The sequence below is a fragment of the Notolepis coatsorum genome (genome assembly GCF_963971535.1).
Source record: "Notolepis coatsorum genome assembly, chromosome: 5".
NCBI lineage: Eukaryota > Metazoa > Chordata > Actinopteri > Aulopiformes > Paralepididae > Notolepis > Notolepis coatsorum.
Genome location: NC_140169.1, coordinates 64,386,001 through 64,401,612, shown reverse-complemented (window position 1 = coordinate 64,401,612; position 15,612 = coordinate 64,386,001). Strand labels below are relative to the sequence as shown.

Genomic DNA, 15,612 nt, shown 5'->3' with positions numbered 1-15,612 from the left:
AACAGAAGGCTCACTCTGAAGCACCACTTGGACAAGTCAAGTCGCCCACTACCGCCTTTAACAGAGGGACAGGTGGTCCGTATGCAGACCCCGAAAGGATACGACCGACTTGGGACTGTGAAGGAGAAGCGCAAAGAGCCGCGCTCCTACGTCATCCAGTCCAACGGGAAGACATACAGGAGGAATCGCTGTCACATCCTTCCTGTCACAGAACCACCACCACCACGGTTCCACGCAGAGGACCCAGACTCCCAGAACACCGGCTCCTCTACAGTGAACAATACACCCTACACGCCACTATCACCAGGGCCAAACAACATGCAACACACACACTCTCCCCGGCCGACACAACCAGCACGCTTCCCAGCTGAGAACAGTAACGCACAATATACAACGCGTGCAGGCCGCATCTGCAAGCCAAACCCCAAGTATATGCAGTAGAGATTGTATTGATTTTTTTTAAATGAGTAAAGAAAACTGATGTGTATAACATGGTTAATGTAAAATGCTATGCCATGTTGTTCCACTTATGCACTTATGGTGATTCCAAGTTTTATGAATGCACTACTTCTCAAAGTGATATACTCGTCCACCTTTGTCTACAGATGGATAGTTTTAAGTTTGTCTAAGAGTATCTTCATTTAATTGTTTACTGGAAATTGTAGAATTCAAAGTAAAAGAAATGTTCTGTGATGTTAACATTCACCTAGTGATACAGTATTTTGTTATACGAGATTTGAGCTAAAGGGAAAGGATGTAGATCATTGGCTGAATGATTATCCAGTTTGACTATTGGCCACTACGGGCCACCGTACCGCTGGTGCGACTGCGTACAAACTGCATCGCTACTATGAACCTGCTCCCACCGTCACGTCACAACTAGATGTTTAATAAACCTACGGTTTGATATACCCAAGTGTGTTCATTGACTCACACGTAACTGAGGTACATATTAACACAGTTTACAGGGGAGGGGCGAATTGGCACGACTAAATTGGGATGGGAGAAAAACAGAAAAAGGAGAAAAAGTTAAAAAATTAAAAAAAACATCATCTGGCATGATGTCAATTGTCGACTCATACGGGTTGTACTTTCACTGCAAGCTTTAGTATAGAGGAACTTTGTAATGTTTAATGTTTGTCTTAGCAAATCATAGTAGATTAGTTAAACTTTGAACAGGGCTGTGGTGCAATCTCATTGTACTCAATAAAGGACCATTCATCCTGCATGTAGCCTACTAACAAAAGCTAAATATGCTCATTTTGGCCAGTAGTAAAGGTTAATAATACGATTTCAGGCATCGTATATACTGTATTTATTGATATAACACTTGGATATGTTTTCAATACTTAAATACAGAAGTTCAAGTTTTGTTTTATTTGTCACGTTTAAAGTACATGTAGGTTACAGTGAAATGCTAGATTCTGTACGAGCCCCCTGATAATGTGCTTCATACAGTAAAAATAATAAAGTCCAAACACAATACAAAACACTATACACTATAGAAAGCTGCAGTAGTCATCTTTGGAGAAATCAGCAAGAGTGAGTTTACCTGCCCAGTAGCTCTGCATCACTTTTCAAGCTTGTGCAGCAAAACAAAGGTTTTCCACAGACACCCAGAGGCATTTATCAAAAATAATTATAACCAATATTTCCAAGCCTCTGATCGGCAGGTGGTTTTGCATGTTGTTTGTACTTTTTGACAAGGGTGGTTTTGTTTAGTTTAGTTTATTACCTTTATTTGAACAGGGACAGTGCACATTATTCAACAGTAATGAGACAGAGTACGTAAATATGCCAGTGTTAGTTTCCAACTGTATAGTCCCTATAAGCAAGACGTTCAGTGCCAGGTAAAAACAGAATAGATAGACATTTTAGACATTAAGAGCACAATTAAAACAGTATTTGAATATAATACTGGTGGAAGCATAGGAAATGCTCAAGGGCCGTGGTTTTCTGTTGTGGACACATGAACGATTCTGCCAGATCCTGCAGTTATCTGTTTAGCTATACAAATGTGAGTGTGAAATCAACAGCAAAGTGGGGAGACCTTTTTTTATTATGTATATTTTCAGCTATTTCAATTTCAACAAAAAGTTTTTTGTTTTTTGATAATTTTTTTTTTATAATTGTTGGTAATTGTTTATATTATTATTGATCTATTCTATTGTTGACTCATTTCTTTATGTTGTTATAATATTTTGAGCTTGTGTGTATATATACTTATATAATATACAAATTTGTTTTTCTATTTAGTATTATTGTATATTTACTTCAACTCAAGTTGAGAATGTTGCTTTGCCTTCATTTAATTGGGACCAGCTGTCCCCCATTGTAATTAGTGTCTCCCTGAGTTGTGTGTTTTTTCCTTTTTTCCTCTATTTAGTTACAGTATTGTTTTTGTCACAGCAACACCCTGAAGAAGGCCATGTAGGCCGAAACATGTTGGACTTTTAAAAGATTTTTCTAAATAATGTAAGCCACTTATTAAAGGCTTTTTAAAAACTGTAGGGCTGCCTTGGATCTCAACCTTTCTTACAAAATGGAGCATCAGGTAACACAGACGTAAAGAGTCTTTACTGTATTTTCAAAGGCATTTTTTGTGCCGTACACTGACAGTTACTGCAGCTCACCTCAAGATGGCGCCAATACTTAAGCTATAGCAACAAAATCCACACTAGTCAAAGACAGGACAGTGGGAGGCAGGGATTGTGTACTGTGTGTCAACATGTACATAACTAATCCCGCATGTGAATCAATATGTACATAATACAGAATCATTTGGTTTGTCAAAGAAAAATGTATACTGCAAATATTTGATTTAATAATCATTCCCATCCTCTAATCATTAGCCATCAGTCAGAGTGTGTAATAGGTATTGATTGTTGTAGCCTATATGCATATGTGACGACCCTCCCCCACAGTGTTGCTTGCTTGCTTGCTCTGCTCTGTTATTGATTGATTGATTGATTGATTGATTGAAAAGTTTATTAACAGATTGCAGAATGGGTACAGTACAGTACAGCTCAATACATACAATTGTTAACACTTTAATCGCCGAAGACGCTGGGCAGCGTCTTTCCCCGCCATGCTCATTCTGCCGAAGACGCTGGACAGCGTCTTTGATATCAATATTTCAAAAATCTGTGATCGAAATCATATTTCTCCCCCGGAGACATGATATGTACTGTTGAGCCCCTCTCAACTCTCCAACGGTTCAAGAGCGCCATCTGGTGGCCGATCGGCGGATCGCCCAAACAGGAAGTGATGCGGATGAAGTGGTGCTCACCCATATTTCGTCCGGGCACTCGCTATCGTTAGCGGGACTCCATCTTGACACAATGGATAGCGATCCGTTACCAATAACTCGATAAACAACATGATTTGGACGTATATAATATTATACAACCTGGAAATGGATCGGATATTTCTACATCCCATAATAGGAATATTTCAGTTCCACGCTCATCGTTTGCGACATAAAAGATATGCAAATATACAGTACTGTTAAACAGAGATCCTAACAGAAAATAAACATACGATGGGGAGATAACTGTACATTACGAGGGGGTGGGAGGGGTTTGGACATACAGGGGCCAGTTTCGTGTTGCAGCCTCCCGTAGCCTGGTGCTCTTTGAGAGCTCACTTTGAGGCACATTAATGTGTATATATCAAGTCAAGTTAAGTCAAGTCAAGTCAAGTCAAGTCAAGTCAAGTCAAGTCAAGTCAAGTCAAGTCAAGTCAAGTCAAGAGTTTTATTTGTCACGGCATACAAGTATACAATGAAATGCGGGTGGTCTTGCCCGCAACGATGTGCAATACAGTAGTACAACATATAATAGAATCCAATAAAACAACATTGTGCAATAAACATATATTATCTGTAACAGCAAGGCATAAAGCTATTTCAGCCTGTGTCAGGCCTTGATTGAAGAGATATGTGACGCGGTGATCAATATCCTCCTGCTTAGCCCTTTCGTGAGTCACAGACGGGGCTACCTGCTCCTCTGACATTGCGACACTGAATGATGTTTCCTGCAGTGATTTAATCAGGGGTGCAGTCGTAATATCACAACTGCCTGGACGCCACGTGCGCGCGCATTCATGTTCCCTCGCGTGTGCACAGAACAGCTCAAGCAAACCCCCCACAGGGCTTGTATTTTGGTCCTGCACTTCTCTTTCTTTGTTATGCTATGCAAAGATAGGTGATAAATGCCAGGTACTTGGCGCACGGCGCGACAGTAGAGTGAAAGTTGTGAACGCATTTTTGTGTGCGCGCACTTCTGCTCAGCGAACTGCTAGGACGGCGTGGTACCGAGTGGTACCACCACTGCATCACTGGATTTAATATATAGACTATCGTTTCGTTTTCGCGAGAAAATTATCGTGTTATCACGAGAAAACAAATTGAATTAACTCGTTATCATGGGAAAACGGAGCAAATAAAATGTATGAATGTATGGCCTCTTAGGGCTTCCGTACTAACCATTGCACTTTACTGTAGTTTTATTTTCCTGGTTGGACGTACACAATCTTGTTGGACTGTATTGTACTGTGTAATGACAATAAAATTAATCTAATCTAATAATAATTGCCTATTTCAAACAATGCATCAGAGAACTCCTGTGTCTGTACAAAGTACAATTATACTGTTAACAAATCCTAATCTGATCAAAACAAGATCAAATTTGAATTCAGATGAAGTGGCTTTCAATGTCCTAAAGAAATGTAGGTGGTCTACAAAGTGTCGTACGTTTAGTGTAATGTTTAGTGCAAATTAAGACTGAGACCACTTATCGATAAGACCGCGTGAAATCGATCACTTATCGATTTATTTGCATGTGTACATTTATTTTTATTTTATCAAAATGTATATATATTAAACACTTTATACTATACTAAAATACTTGGTCTTGTGGCATGTTTTAGTTAAAACAACCCCATTTCATGTAAATTCCATTGAATTGCAACTCTGCACTGTGCGTTCAATAAGCAGCGCACTCCTCCATCACATCCAGAGACCAGCGACTGTAACATGAGGAGGATCACTGTGGTGGTTTTGAATGGGGAAAGAATTGCTGCAAAATAAACATAAATTTGTTGTTTAAATAATAATAATTAAAAAAATGCAATATATATATAAACAAATACTAATAAAAATATCGATATTTATCGATAATCTTATCCCGATTTATCGATTCTTCCAAATGGCTTATCGTCTCAGCCTTAGTGCAAATATAACTCTTAGTTAAAACGTGGTCCTTGACCCTTGTGAGGTGGTTCTCGTTTTTTGTTACTCACCCAACAACATTAGGATTGTAAAACAATAAATCCATAACAAATTCATGTAAAATACTTATGTTAACTTTATCTCAATTACAAGAAATCTAGACAGCATACAGTATATGATTAATATTTGCCATTTATCACATTTATCAATAAAAGTGCATCATAATCAAGTGCAAAAGTCCATTATAATCAAGACAAAATGAATCATGTGTATCTAATGAAACAAGGTGGAGGCAGACAGTGAAGGAACACAGTGAATGAAAATGTTTACCATATCGTATTATTCACTTGTTTTCACCTACAATTTCCACACCTTTGGGTCCAGTGGAGCTGCACACATGTAGTATAATGTGGGGGAGATGCACACCATCAGTATCACAGCCACCATGTGAGTTCTTGACAGTATGATAACCACCGAAAACTTTACGGTGGTATAACGTGAACGCTATTTAGACCTAATTCTTCTAAACAAAATAATCCATTATAATATATATATTATATATATGTGTATATATAATGCAATTAACTTGTGATTATCTGCACAGGTATACTGCCCTGTCAAGGCAGACCGCAGTAACTTCAAAAAGTTAAACTGAGAAAAATGGCTTTAAAGTTTTTTGACTTGCCATCCAAAATGTGTTATAGGTAGATAGATGATAGTACCCAGATTTAACATGTATTAATGAAGTAATCTTTAGGCATACAAAAATATGACATAATTATTTTAATTAACCCCCAAAAAGCAGATACTGCACTCTGCTGCACAGTTCCCTTAAATAATTATACAGGTAATGTACAGGCAAAGTGCAGTAACTTCAAATACAATGTTGTTTTCCCTCCAGCTTTCATAACTTAACCTAGCCATTTTATTTGGATCATCATCATTCCAATATATTCAGGTGTTAAATTTCATTTTCAAAATGGCTAGGTTAAGTTATGAAAGCTGGAGGGAAAACAACATTGTATTTGAAGTTACTGCACTTTGCCTGTACATTACCTGTATAATTATTTAAGGGAACTGTGCAGCAGAGTGCAGTATCTGCTTTTTGGGGGTTAATTAAAATAATTATGTCATATTTTTGTATGCCTAAAGATTACTTCATTAATACATGTTAAATCTCGGTACTATCATCTATCTACCTATAACACATTTTGGATGGCAAGTCAAAACACTTTAAAGCCATTTTTCACTGTTTGGAAGTTACTGCGGTCTGCCTGGTTTTTGAGTGTGATTTTGTAGTTACTGCAGTTTTTAAAACCCCATATCTCCAAAACTGAGCGACATTAACATCTGAAACTTGGTCACAAGATAAAACATTTATTGACAAGTTCAATTTCACTCATAACTCAATTTGGACTTTTTTGAGTTACTGCGGTCTGCCTTGACAGGGCAGTATAGTTACACATATCCTATAATGAAACATGAAGAATTTATAGACAGTTTAAAGTATAGACAATCAATTAATAATAATCTATTTAACGTTACAGGGAACTCTGGAGAATGTAATTTATGGCGTGAAACCACACTGTCCGGTAGAACCTGGAATCTGGTAGCTAACTGACAAGACGTTTAGACGTTTTTCTCAGAGGAAACAATGGCGCTGTTTACATGAGCCAAGTTTCAATGAGTCTCGGGTTAAAAAAATCAATAATACATCGTATCAGTTATCTTTTGAAAACCAGACCCTGAACACCCCGCTAGGGTTAGGGTAAGGCGTCGAGGACCAATGCCCCCAGGGTGTTGTTGAAGATGACTCGCCCGTTCGACTCCGTGCTACAGGCCGGCTGGCGCAGTAGATCCAGGACTCCTGCCTTCAGTTCGGGCGAGGCCGTCTTGCTGAAGTCCAGCACCTCGGTCAGAAAGTCCAGCATCAGCTCCCCCTTGTGGTCGCCCTCGGTGAAGCACTCTGTGATGTCGAAGTGAGACGGCAGCTCGTAGCTCTGGTACGCCACCGCTGCAGAGTCCAGGGCGCTCTGGATGTCGCCGGTGGTCACGCACTGGCTGATCTCTGCGTTACACAGCTGAGACTTGTAGGTCTGCCATAGCCTCGCCCACCCACTCTCACCTGCAGTGGCCAGCAGGAGAGAAAACATTTCATGAACACACAAGGCCTCGCCAGACCCAGAGTGTTCACGCGCCCAACCATTTCTTTCAAACTGTGATATGCTTCTACTATATATTATGACGGCTCCAAACCATAGTCGGAGGTCTGGTCATGACTGTGTTATGATATGTAATTGTTGTTATTGTTTGTGATTTATTGTTGATTCTCTTGAAATACACAGTGGTAAACAGAGAAAGAAGAACGGTTAAGTATCAAACAGGAAGAAAGACAGTCAGATTTTAAACTGTGTGGGTATCAAACAGGAGGAAAGACTGTCAGGTTTTAAACTGTGTGGGTATCAAACAAGAAGGAAGACAGTCAGGTTTTAAACTGTGTGGGTATCAAACAAGAAGGACGACAGTCAGGTTTTAAACTGTGTGGGTATCAAACAGGAAGAAAGACTGTCAGGTTTTAAACTGTGTGGGTATCAAACAGGAAGGACTGTCAGGTTTTAAACTGTGTGGGTATCAAACAGGAAGAAAGACTGTCAGGTTTTTAAACTGTGTGGGTATCAAACAGGAAGAAAGACTGTCAGGTTTTAAACTGTGTGGGTATCAAACAGGAAGAAAGACTGTCAGGTTTTTAAACTGTGTGGGTATCAAACAGGAAGAAAGACTGTCAGGTTTTAAACTGTGTGGGTATCAAACAGGAAGAAAGACTGTCAGGTTTTTAAACTGTGTGGGTATCAAACAGGAAGAAAGACTGTCAGGTTTTAAACTGTGTGGGTATCAAACAGGAAGGACTGTCAGGTTTTAAACTGCGTGGGTATCAAACAGGAAGAAAGACTGTCAGGTTTTTAAACTGTGTGGGTATCAAACAGGAAGAAAGACTGTCAGGTTTTAAACTGTGTGGGTATCAAACAGGAAGAAAGACTGTCAGGTTTTTAAACTGTGTGGGTATCAAACAGGAAGAAAGACTGTCAGGTTTTAAACTGTGTGGGTATCAAACAGGAAGAAAGACTGTCAGGTTTTTAAACTGTGTGGGTATCAAACAGGAAGAAAGACAGTCAGGTTTTAAACTGTGTGGGTATCAAACAGGAGGAAAGACTGTCAGGTTTTAAACTGTGTGGGTATCAACCAGGAAGAAAGACAGTCAGGTTTTAAACTGTGTGGGTATCAAACAGGAGGAAAGACTGTCGGGTTTTAAACTGTGTGGGTATCAAACAGGAAGAAAGACTGTCAGGTTTTTAAACTGTGTGGGTATCAAACAGGAAGAAAGACTGTCAGGTTTTAAACTGTGTGGGTATCAAACAGGAAGAAAGACTGTCAGGTTTTAAACTGTGTGGGTATCAAACAGGAAGAAAGACTGTCAGGTTTTAAACTGTGTGGGTATCAAACAGGAAGAAAGACTGTTGAAGACTCTAGCAGGAGCACTCATTCAAGGGTACTACGACTATGCTTGCACCTCATGGTACCAAAGCACCTCAAAGGCGCTAAAAACAAAATTACAAACATCTCAAAACAAACTGGTCAGACTACTGCTTGACCTTACTCCTAGAACCCACCTCACCCCTGCCCACTTTGACAACCTAGGATGGCTTAGAGTAGACGACAGAGTACAGCAACTTGCAATGGGCCTGGTCTACAAGATACACTACACGACCAAGGTACCCATGTACATGACAAAATACTTCCCAAAGGTCAGTGAATACCACGATCACAATACCAGAGGGAGCTCCACAAATCATGTTAAACCCAGATTCGGCTCAAACAAGGGACTAAACACGTTTCGCAATTATGCCACATCCATGTGGAATGCCCTACCCAAAGCTGTAAAGGAATGTGAATCACTACCCACTTTCAAAAACACTCTCAAAAAACACCTAAGGGAGACTGCAACTCGAAACTGGCCCCTGTAAATGTCCGAACACAACCCCCTCCAATGTACAGTAAATTACCAAGTATGGTCTTGTCAATAATCCAATGTACAGTTTTGTTTGTACAGTTGTACAGTGTCCCCCACCCACCCACCCCTCCTACCCAACCCCGCCCCCCCCACTCCTACCCAACCCCCCCCCCCCCCCCCCACCCACCCAACCACCTCCAATGTACAGTCCCCCCCCACCCCCACCTGAGGACATATGCTGATAAACTGGAGACACAAATGGCACAAAACGACACAAGAGGATTATGGCAGGGACTGAAGACAATAACTGACTATAAAGTCAGCGCCCCCTCAATGGGGAGCGACGACGCCTCCCTCGCGGACAAGCTCAACATCTTCTACGCTCGGTTTGGTGTAGGCAGTGGCGCTGCTGGCTCTCCGGCTAGTGACGTCACTGGCGCGCCGGCTGTTGTGGAGGGGGGGGGGGCAACCGCGAGGGGGGGGGGACGCTCTCTCGTTGTCGGAACACAGTGTGAGAAGAGCATTAATGCAGGTGAACACCAGGAAGGCTGCTGGCCCAGATGGCATAACAGGACGCATACTCAAGTCCTGTGCCAACCAGCTGTGTTCACCGCCATATTTAATCAATCACTGGCGGAGTCAGTGGTCCCTGCCTGCTTCAAGATGTCTACCATCATCCCTGTACCGAAAAAACCCTCCCCAACATGTCCAAATGACTACAGACCGGTGGCACTCACCTCTGTGGTCATGAAATGTTTCGAGAGGCTGGTCAAGGACCACATTTGTGCCTCCCTCCCCAGTGATATGGACCCTATGCAATTTGCATACAGGACAAACAGGTCCACCGACGACGCGGTCTCCCAGGTACTGCACAGCACCCTCTCGCACCTTGACCGTCAGAAGGGGGGCTATGTGAGACTGTTGTTCATTGACTACAGCTCAGCGTTCAACACCATAGTCCCCACCAGACTGGTGGACAAGCTGATCGAGCTAGGTCTGAGCTCCGCCCTGAGCGCCTGGGTACTGGACTTTCTGAGCGAAAGACCCCAGGCGGTCAGGGTGGGGGGTCAGACCTCCAACACCATTACCCTGAGCATCGGGTCCCCCCAGGGCTGTGTTCTGAGCCCCCTGCTGTACTCACTCTACACACACGACTGTGTGGCCAAGTTCAGCTCTAACTCCATAGTGAAGTTCGCAGACGACACGGTGGTGGTGGGGCTGATCTCGGACAACGACGAGAAGGCCTACCGGGAGGAGGTTGAGGTACTGGAACGCTGGTGCCAGGACAACAGCCTGCTCCTGAACATTGGTAAAACCAAGGAGCTGATCGTGGATTATAGGAGAGGACAGCAGGAGACGCACACACCACTGATGATTAACGGGGCCACCCGTGGACAGGGTGAGCAGCTTTAAGTACCTGGGGGTCCACATCTCAGAGGACCTGACATGGTCAACACACATAGACACAGTAGTAAAGAAGGCGAAACAGCGCCTCTACCACCTGAGACAGTTAAGGAAGTTCAGAGTATCGGGGAAGATACTCCAGTCCTTCTACTCAGGAGCTGTAGAGAGCATCCTGACCGGAAACATCACTGCCTGGTATGGAAACAGCACGGCACAGGACAAGAAGGCCCTACAGAGAGTGGTGCGCTCAGCCGAGCGTACCACGGGTATTGCACTACCCCCCCTGCAGGTTCTATACAACAAGAGGTGCAAATCCAGAGCCTGCAGGATAATGAAAGACCCTCACCACCCCAATAACAGCCTGTTTCAGCTGCTGAGGTCAGGCAGACGCCTGCGAACCCCAGCTACTAGGACAGAGCGGCTGAGGCTCAGCTTCTTCCCCCAGGCCATCAGAGCCATGAACAATGAACATTGAGTGCTCAGAACATTGAACTATCTACACACAAGCACACATGAACACACACACGACACGCACGCTGTGCACGCTCACACACGAGCAACCACTTAACACTTTAACATGAACGGGCACACACTCATGTCGCACACACGCACACTTATGGCCAAAGGAAAGGACACTTTAAATTAGAATAACAGGAACAGTGTATTGCACTACCAAAGCTAACTAGCATGTCCCATATGCTCTGTAAATAACTATGTACAGATACCGAGATGTCACTCCATGTTACCTGTTACCTGTACAATGTTGTTTTTTCATTTTTGATTCTATTATATGTTGTACCACTGTATTGCACATCGTTGCGGGCAAGACCACCCGCATTTCATTGTATACCTGTATGCCGTGACAATTAAAACTCTTGACTTGACTTGACTTGACCTACCCAATCCAATGTACAGTTTCTACGTCAAATGTATATACTCTTTTTTTTTTCTGGACTCTTTTTGTATCACAAACAGTACTGTAATTGCAAATCTGGTATGTCATAAATGTATAGATGTAGCAGTACTGTCTATCTGTATGTCATATATGTTACGATGAATTGAAAATGGGGGACCCTGATGTAAACAAGACGAAAGTCTTTCTCTGGTCTGCATCCCCTTAAAGCCCAACCTCCAGGTTAAACCCTACTGATCAATTATGGGTAGTTTACATCATTGGTATATAATTTCATTATTTATTTTTTTTCCATTTGACACCGGAAATGCCACTCTGAAAGAGTTAAAAAGGTCCATGCACGAATAACATGCACGCGCGAATCAAAAAAGCTTATCAAACGCCGACGTCACAACAGGACAACAGGTGCATATTAATGAGCCGAATCTAAAAGCTTATCAGACGCTAGCACCTAGCACGGCCGTGACGTCACTTCAGGAAACGTATGCCTTATGTCCGTCCGGGTCATAGTACTAGATCAATGGTGGCTCACTCGGTGCATCACAGTTAGCCTATATCTCCGCCGTCCCTGCTACACTCACTGACGTTAGCCTATAGCCCGCCGTCCCTGCGGGTGGTTCTCTCCTCTTTGTGTGCCCCCATCCCCGCGGAAGAGCTTGTGGACTCGACAACAGCGGCGGCCGCAGGGCGCCGGAGCCCGCAGCGCTAGTTAGCTCATAGCTATCGTGTAACACTAGCCTTTACGGGCTCGAGCACCCTACGGCTGCCGTTGCCGTTGCGTCCATGGGCCCCCCGGCAGGGCACCCGTGGGCCGTGGGGACGGGGTGTACAGAGAGGAGAGAACCATTTTGGGTCGGCCGTTCATGCCGGCCAGCGAGCCGGATGTTGGGATATGTTGTTAGCACAATAGCTACCAAGCTAAGCTATGTTATCTACTAACGTTATAAACACAATATGTGTACAACGACACAATGATTTACATTATTACAAATATGGTAACGTGGTTGTGGCTTTTACAAATAGTGGTTAGCTTTAGAGATGGATGGATGGCTATAATCACGGAGCAATAGTGAGGTGAAACAGATACATTTTCATTCGGCTAGTAGCAAGCATATATCTATGGTAGCAAGGCTCTCTGCCTGCCACTAGCTGTGTGACTCTCAGCGCCCCCTGGTGAGCCCCCTGGTGCCCTGCACCTGTTGTGACGATCATTTCGATTACACACGCACGTTATGAACCATTGATTAAAATATGCACGTGCGTGGTGATTGTGTTGGGCAGACAAAATGTTTGATAAAAACGCTAAAACTGGGTCAATTTCAATACTTTTTTTTCCCCTTCTTCATGAAAGCCACTGTTGGCCTAGTCCACATTGTTTATTGAACAAAAATACAACGTGGAGGTTGACCTTTAACAATTGTATGTATTGAGCTGTACTGTACTGTACCCATTCTGCAATCTGTTAATAAAGTTTTCAATCAATTCAATCAATCAGGTTTTAAACTGTGTGGGTATCAAACAGGAAGAAAGACTGTCTGGTTTTAAACTGTATGAGTATTGGTTCTTATCAATCAATATTATATCGTTATCTGCATTGCTTTGACCCTTGTTCTTATTCTCTGCATTGCTTTTATTCTGTCTATTTTACTGCTGTAAAGCACTTTGAGCTGCAATTATTGTATGAAAGGTGCTATACAAATAATGTCTGTTATTATTATTATTATTATTATTATTATTATTATTATTAACAATATGGTGCAAAGCTACTGCTTGTTGGCCATGGTTGTCATTTAACACATTCGGGGGCATTGGGAGCCGTCTAATCCCACTCTATACGGCCAGCATATCAAAACAAACTTTCATTGTGCATGAGGCTGTTTGTAGAGCTAAATCTATACTTTATATTATTGCTATCTGTCCATTCTCATTGTCAATTGACACTATAAACCGTCCCTTCAATATGCCTTAAATAAATAATTTATTTAATAACGTTAAATCGAATGGCGTTTCGGCTATAGACAAGCTAGAGCTAAAACTCAAAATGCATATCGTCGAAAGGGGGGGGGGGGACGTCGTTTCTGATTATTGATTACCAATAACTAGGGATGCACCGAAATTTCGGCCACCGAAAGTTTTCGGCCGAAAATTATCAAAAATGGCCTTTCGGCTTCCGGCCGAAAGAGTTTTTTCACCGAAAATATATCACAGAAACAGAAACAACCTGTAACCTAACGCGTGTTGTTGTGATGATGTCATCAAAACGTGGCTTCAGTCATTACATGCGCGCTGTTTCTATGTGTCGCGCTGTTTCTATGTAAACTCAGCGCGCAACGCATCCAATAAATGCGTCTTTAACATGCTTTATATCCTTATTTACTATATGTCCGTCGCGGTTAACTTAACACTTTGGTTGCCTAAGGTTAAATTCATGATATACCATAGATTGCCAGCGCTATTTGTCTATGGAGAAAGTCCCCTTCTTTGCAGGGCTATAACTTTTTAAATTCTATTGCTACATTGCCATTATTAGGGCCCATTCAAAGTCCTATATGTATTGTTCATTGTGTAGCAACGTTAAACTTTTTCATTCACATATTCATAGTAAAGTATGGTCTAATGTATAAGTATGTTTTCATCTCTTTCTGCAGCTTTCTCCAGAACGTGATCTATAGCCCCAAATGCATTATATTGATGATGAAATACAATTTGATGGCAATCAGCGCGATATAAAAAATTCCAACTAGACGTACTTCTAGAAGTTACTACACGTCATCTGATGTTGACCGGATGGGCGAGGGGGCGTTTATAATTCCGTGGGCAGCGTTATACCAATCATCTAATGTGGGTCAAATGTTGATAATAGCAGTTAGTATCTAAGACGGTAACGTTACACGCTGAAACTCACCCCAGTCTCCGCGCGCCGTTGGGCGATCATCGTCGAGTAGACATTTTATCATTATGGGATATATTTTTACCCGGTCCATCTCCAGCTTGTATAATGGTATATACGTCCAAATCATGTTGTTTATCGAGTTATTGCCAATCGATCACCATGTAGCGTGACGAGCCAGAGTCCCATGAACCATAGCGAGCGCCCGGAAGTACTACGGTCGTCATGACAACCTCTATTCAACATCCTGTTTTGGCGATTGCGCCGATCGGCCACCAGATGGCGCTCCTGAACCGCCAGAGAGCTCAGTGGGTCCTGCTGGTGGATCTCAGGCCAGCGGAGGGACATTATGAATCCGATCGCAGATTTTTGAAATATTGATATAAGGATGCTGTACAGCGTCCCCCGGCAACTTTAGCATGGCCAGCAAAGACGTGAAAAGACGTGTCCCGGCACTCAAAGTGTTAAGAGGGGGGGGATTGTGTTTCTCACATTGACGCTGTCTGTGGTTGATAATATAATCTGAAGAGCATTATTATTATTATCATTCTCGAGAATACACGTCAATACAAGTCAAGAGAGCACATTCATCTGCGGACTAGAAAGGTGCGCTCAGTAGAGCACAGATGTCCGCCACTTGACTTGGAATTAATGTACTGTATGCATTCAGAAGTGCTGAATAAATGTTTTATGGACCCATAATAGTTATTATTTATTATTTAAGTTAAGTTTTGCCATAATCATATTTTTCCATAATCAGGTAGCTGAACAACATTGGTAAAAAAAAATTCTATTCTATGAATAATTTTCGGCCTTTCGGCATTCGGCCAACTTTTTCCTATTTTATGGTATAGTTTTTTCGGCCAAGAATTTCCCATTCGGTGCATCCCTACCAATAACGGCATTAGCCTCAGTAGCCTTATTCGCTGACTGGGTGGATGGCTATGAGAGCAAGGCCCGATCGGGCTGTAATTGACGTCAAATCGCTCTTACCTATGGCCGGTTGGATCCCAAAAAGGATTTCCCAGTTATCGATCGCCATCTGGTAGATCCATATGTCCATTGGCTGATGATATCCTTTACTGCATACTGAATTCAGCGTCCCAAAAACTATTCCAGGCCATCGGCTACATGCATAGCTTTAGGCTAACAGAAAAGCCCATTCA

The 15,612-nt window shown here is 42.3% G+C and overlaps 1 protein-coding gene across 1 annotated transcript in view; it reads right to left on the bottom strand.

The window, feature by feature from the left end:
- Nucleotides 1–6,488: 6,488 nt before the first annotated feature.
- Nucleotides 6,489–15,612, bottom strand: part of LOC311228593 (histamine N-methyltransferase-like) — a 41,605-nt gene continuing 32,481 nt past the window's right edge. The window contains exon 7 of the mRNA XM_084314509.1: nucleotides 6,489–7,355. Within this exon, the coding sequence (XP_084170635.1) occupies nucleotides 6,994–7,355 (362 nt within the window). The 3' untranslated portion in view covers nucleotides 6,489–6,993. The remainder of the gene's footprint in view (nucleotides 7,356–15,612) is intronic.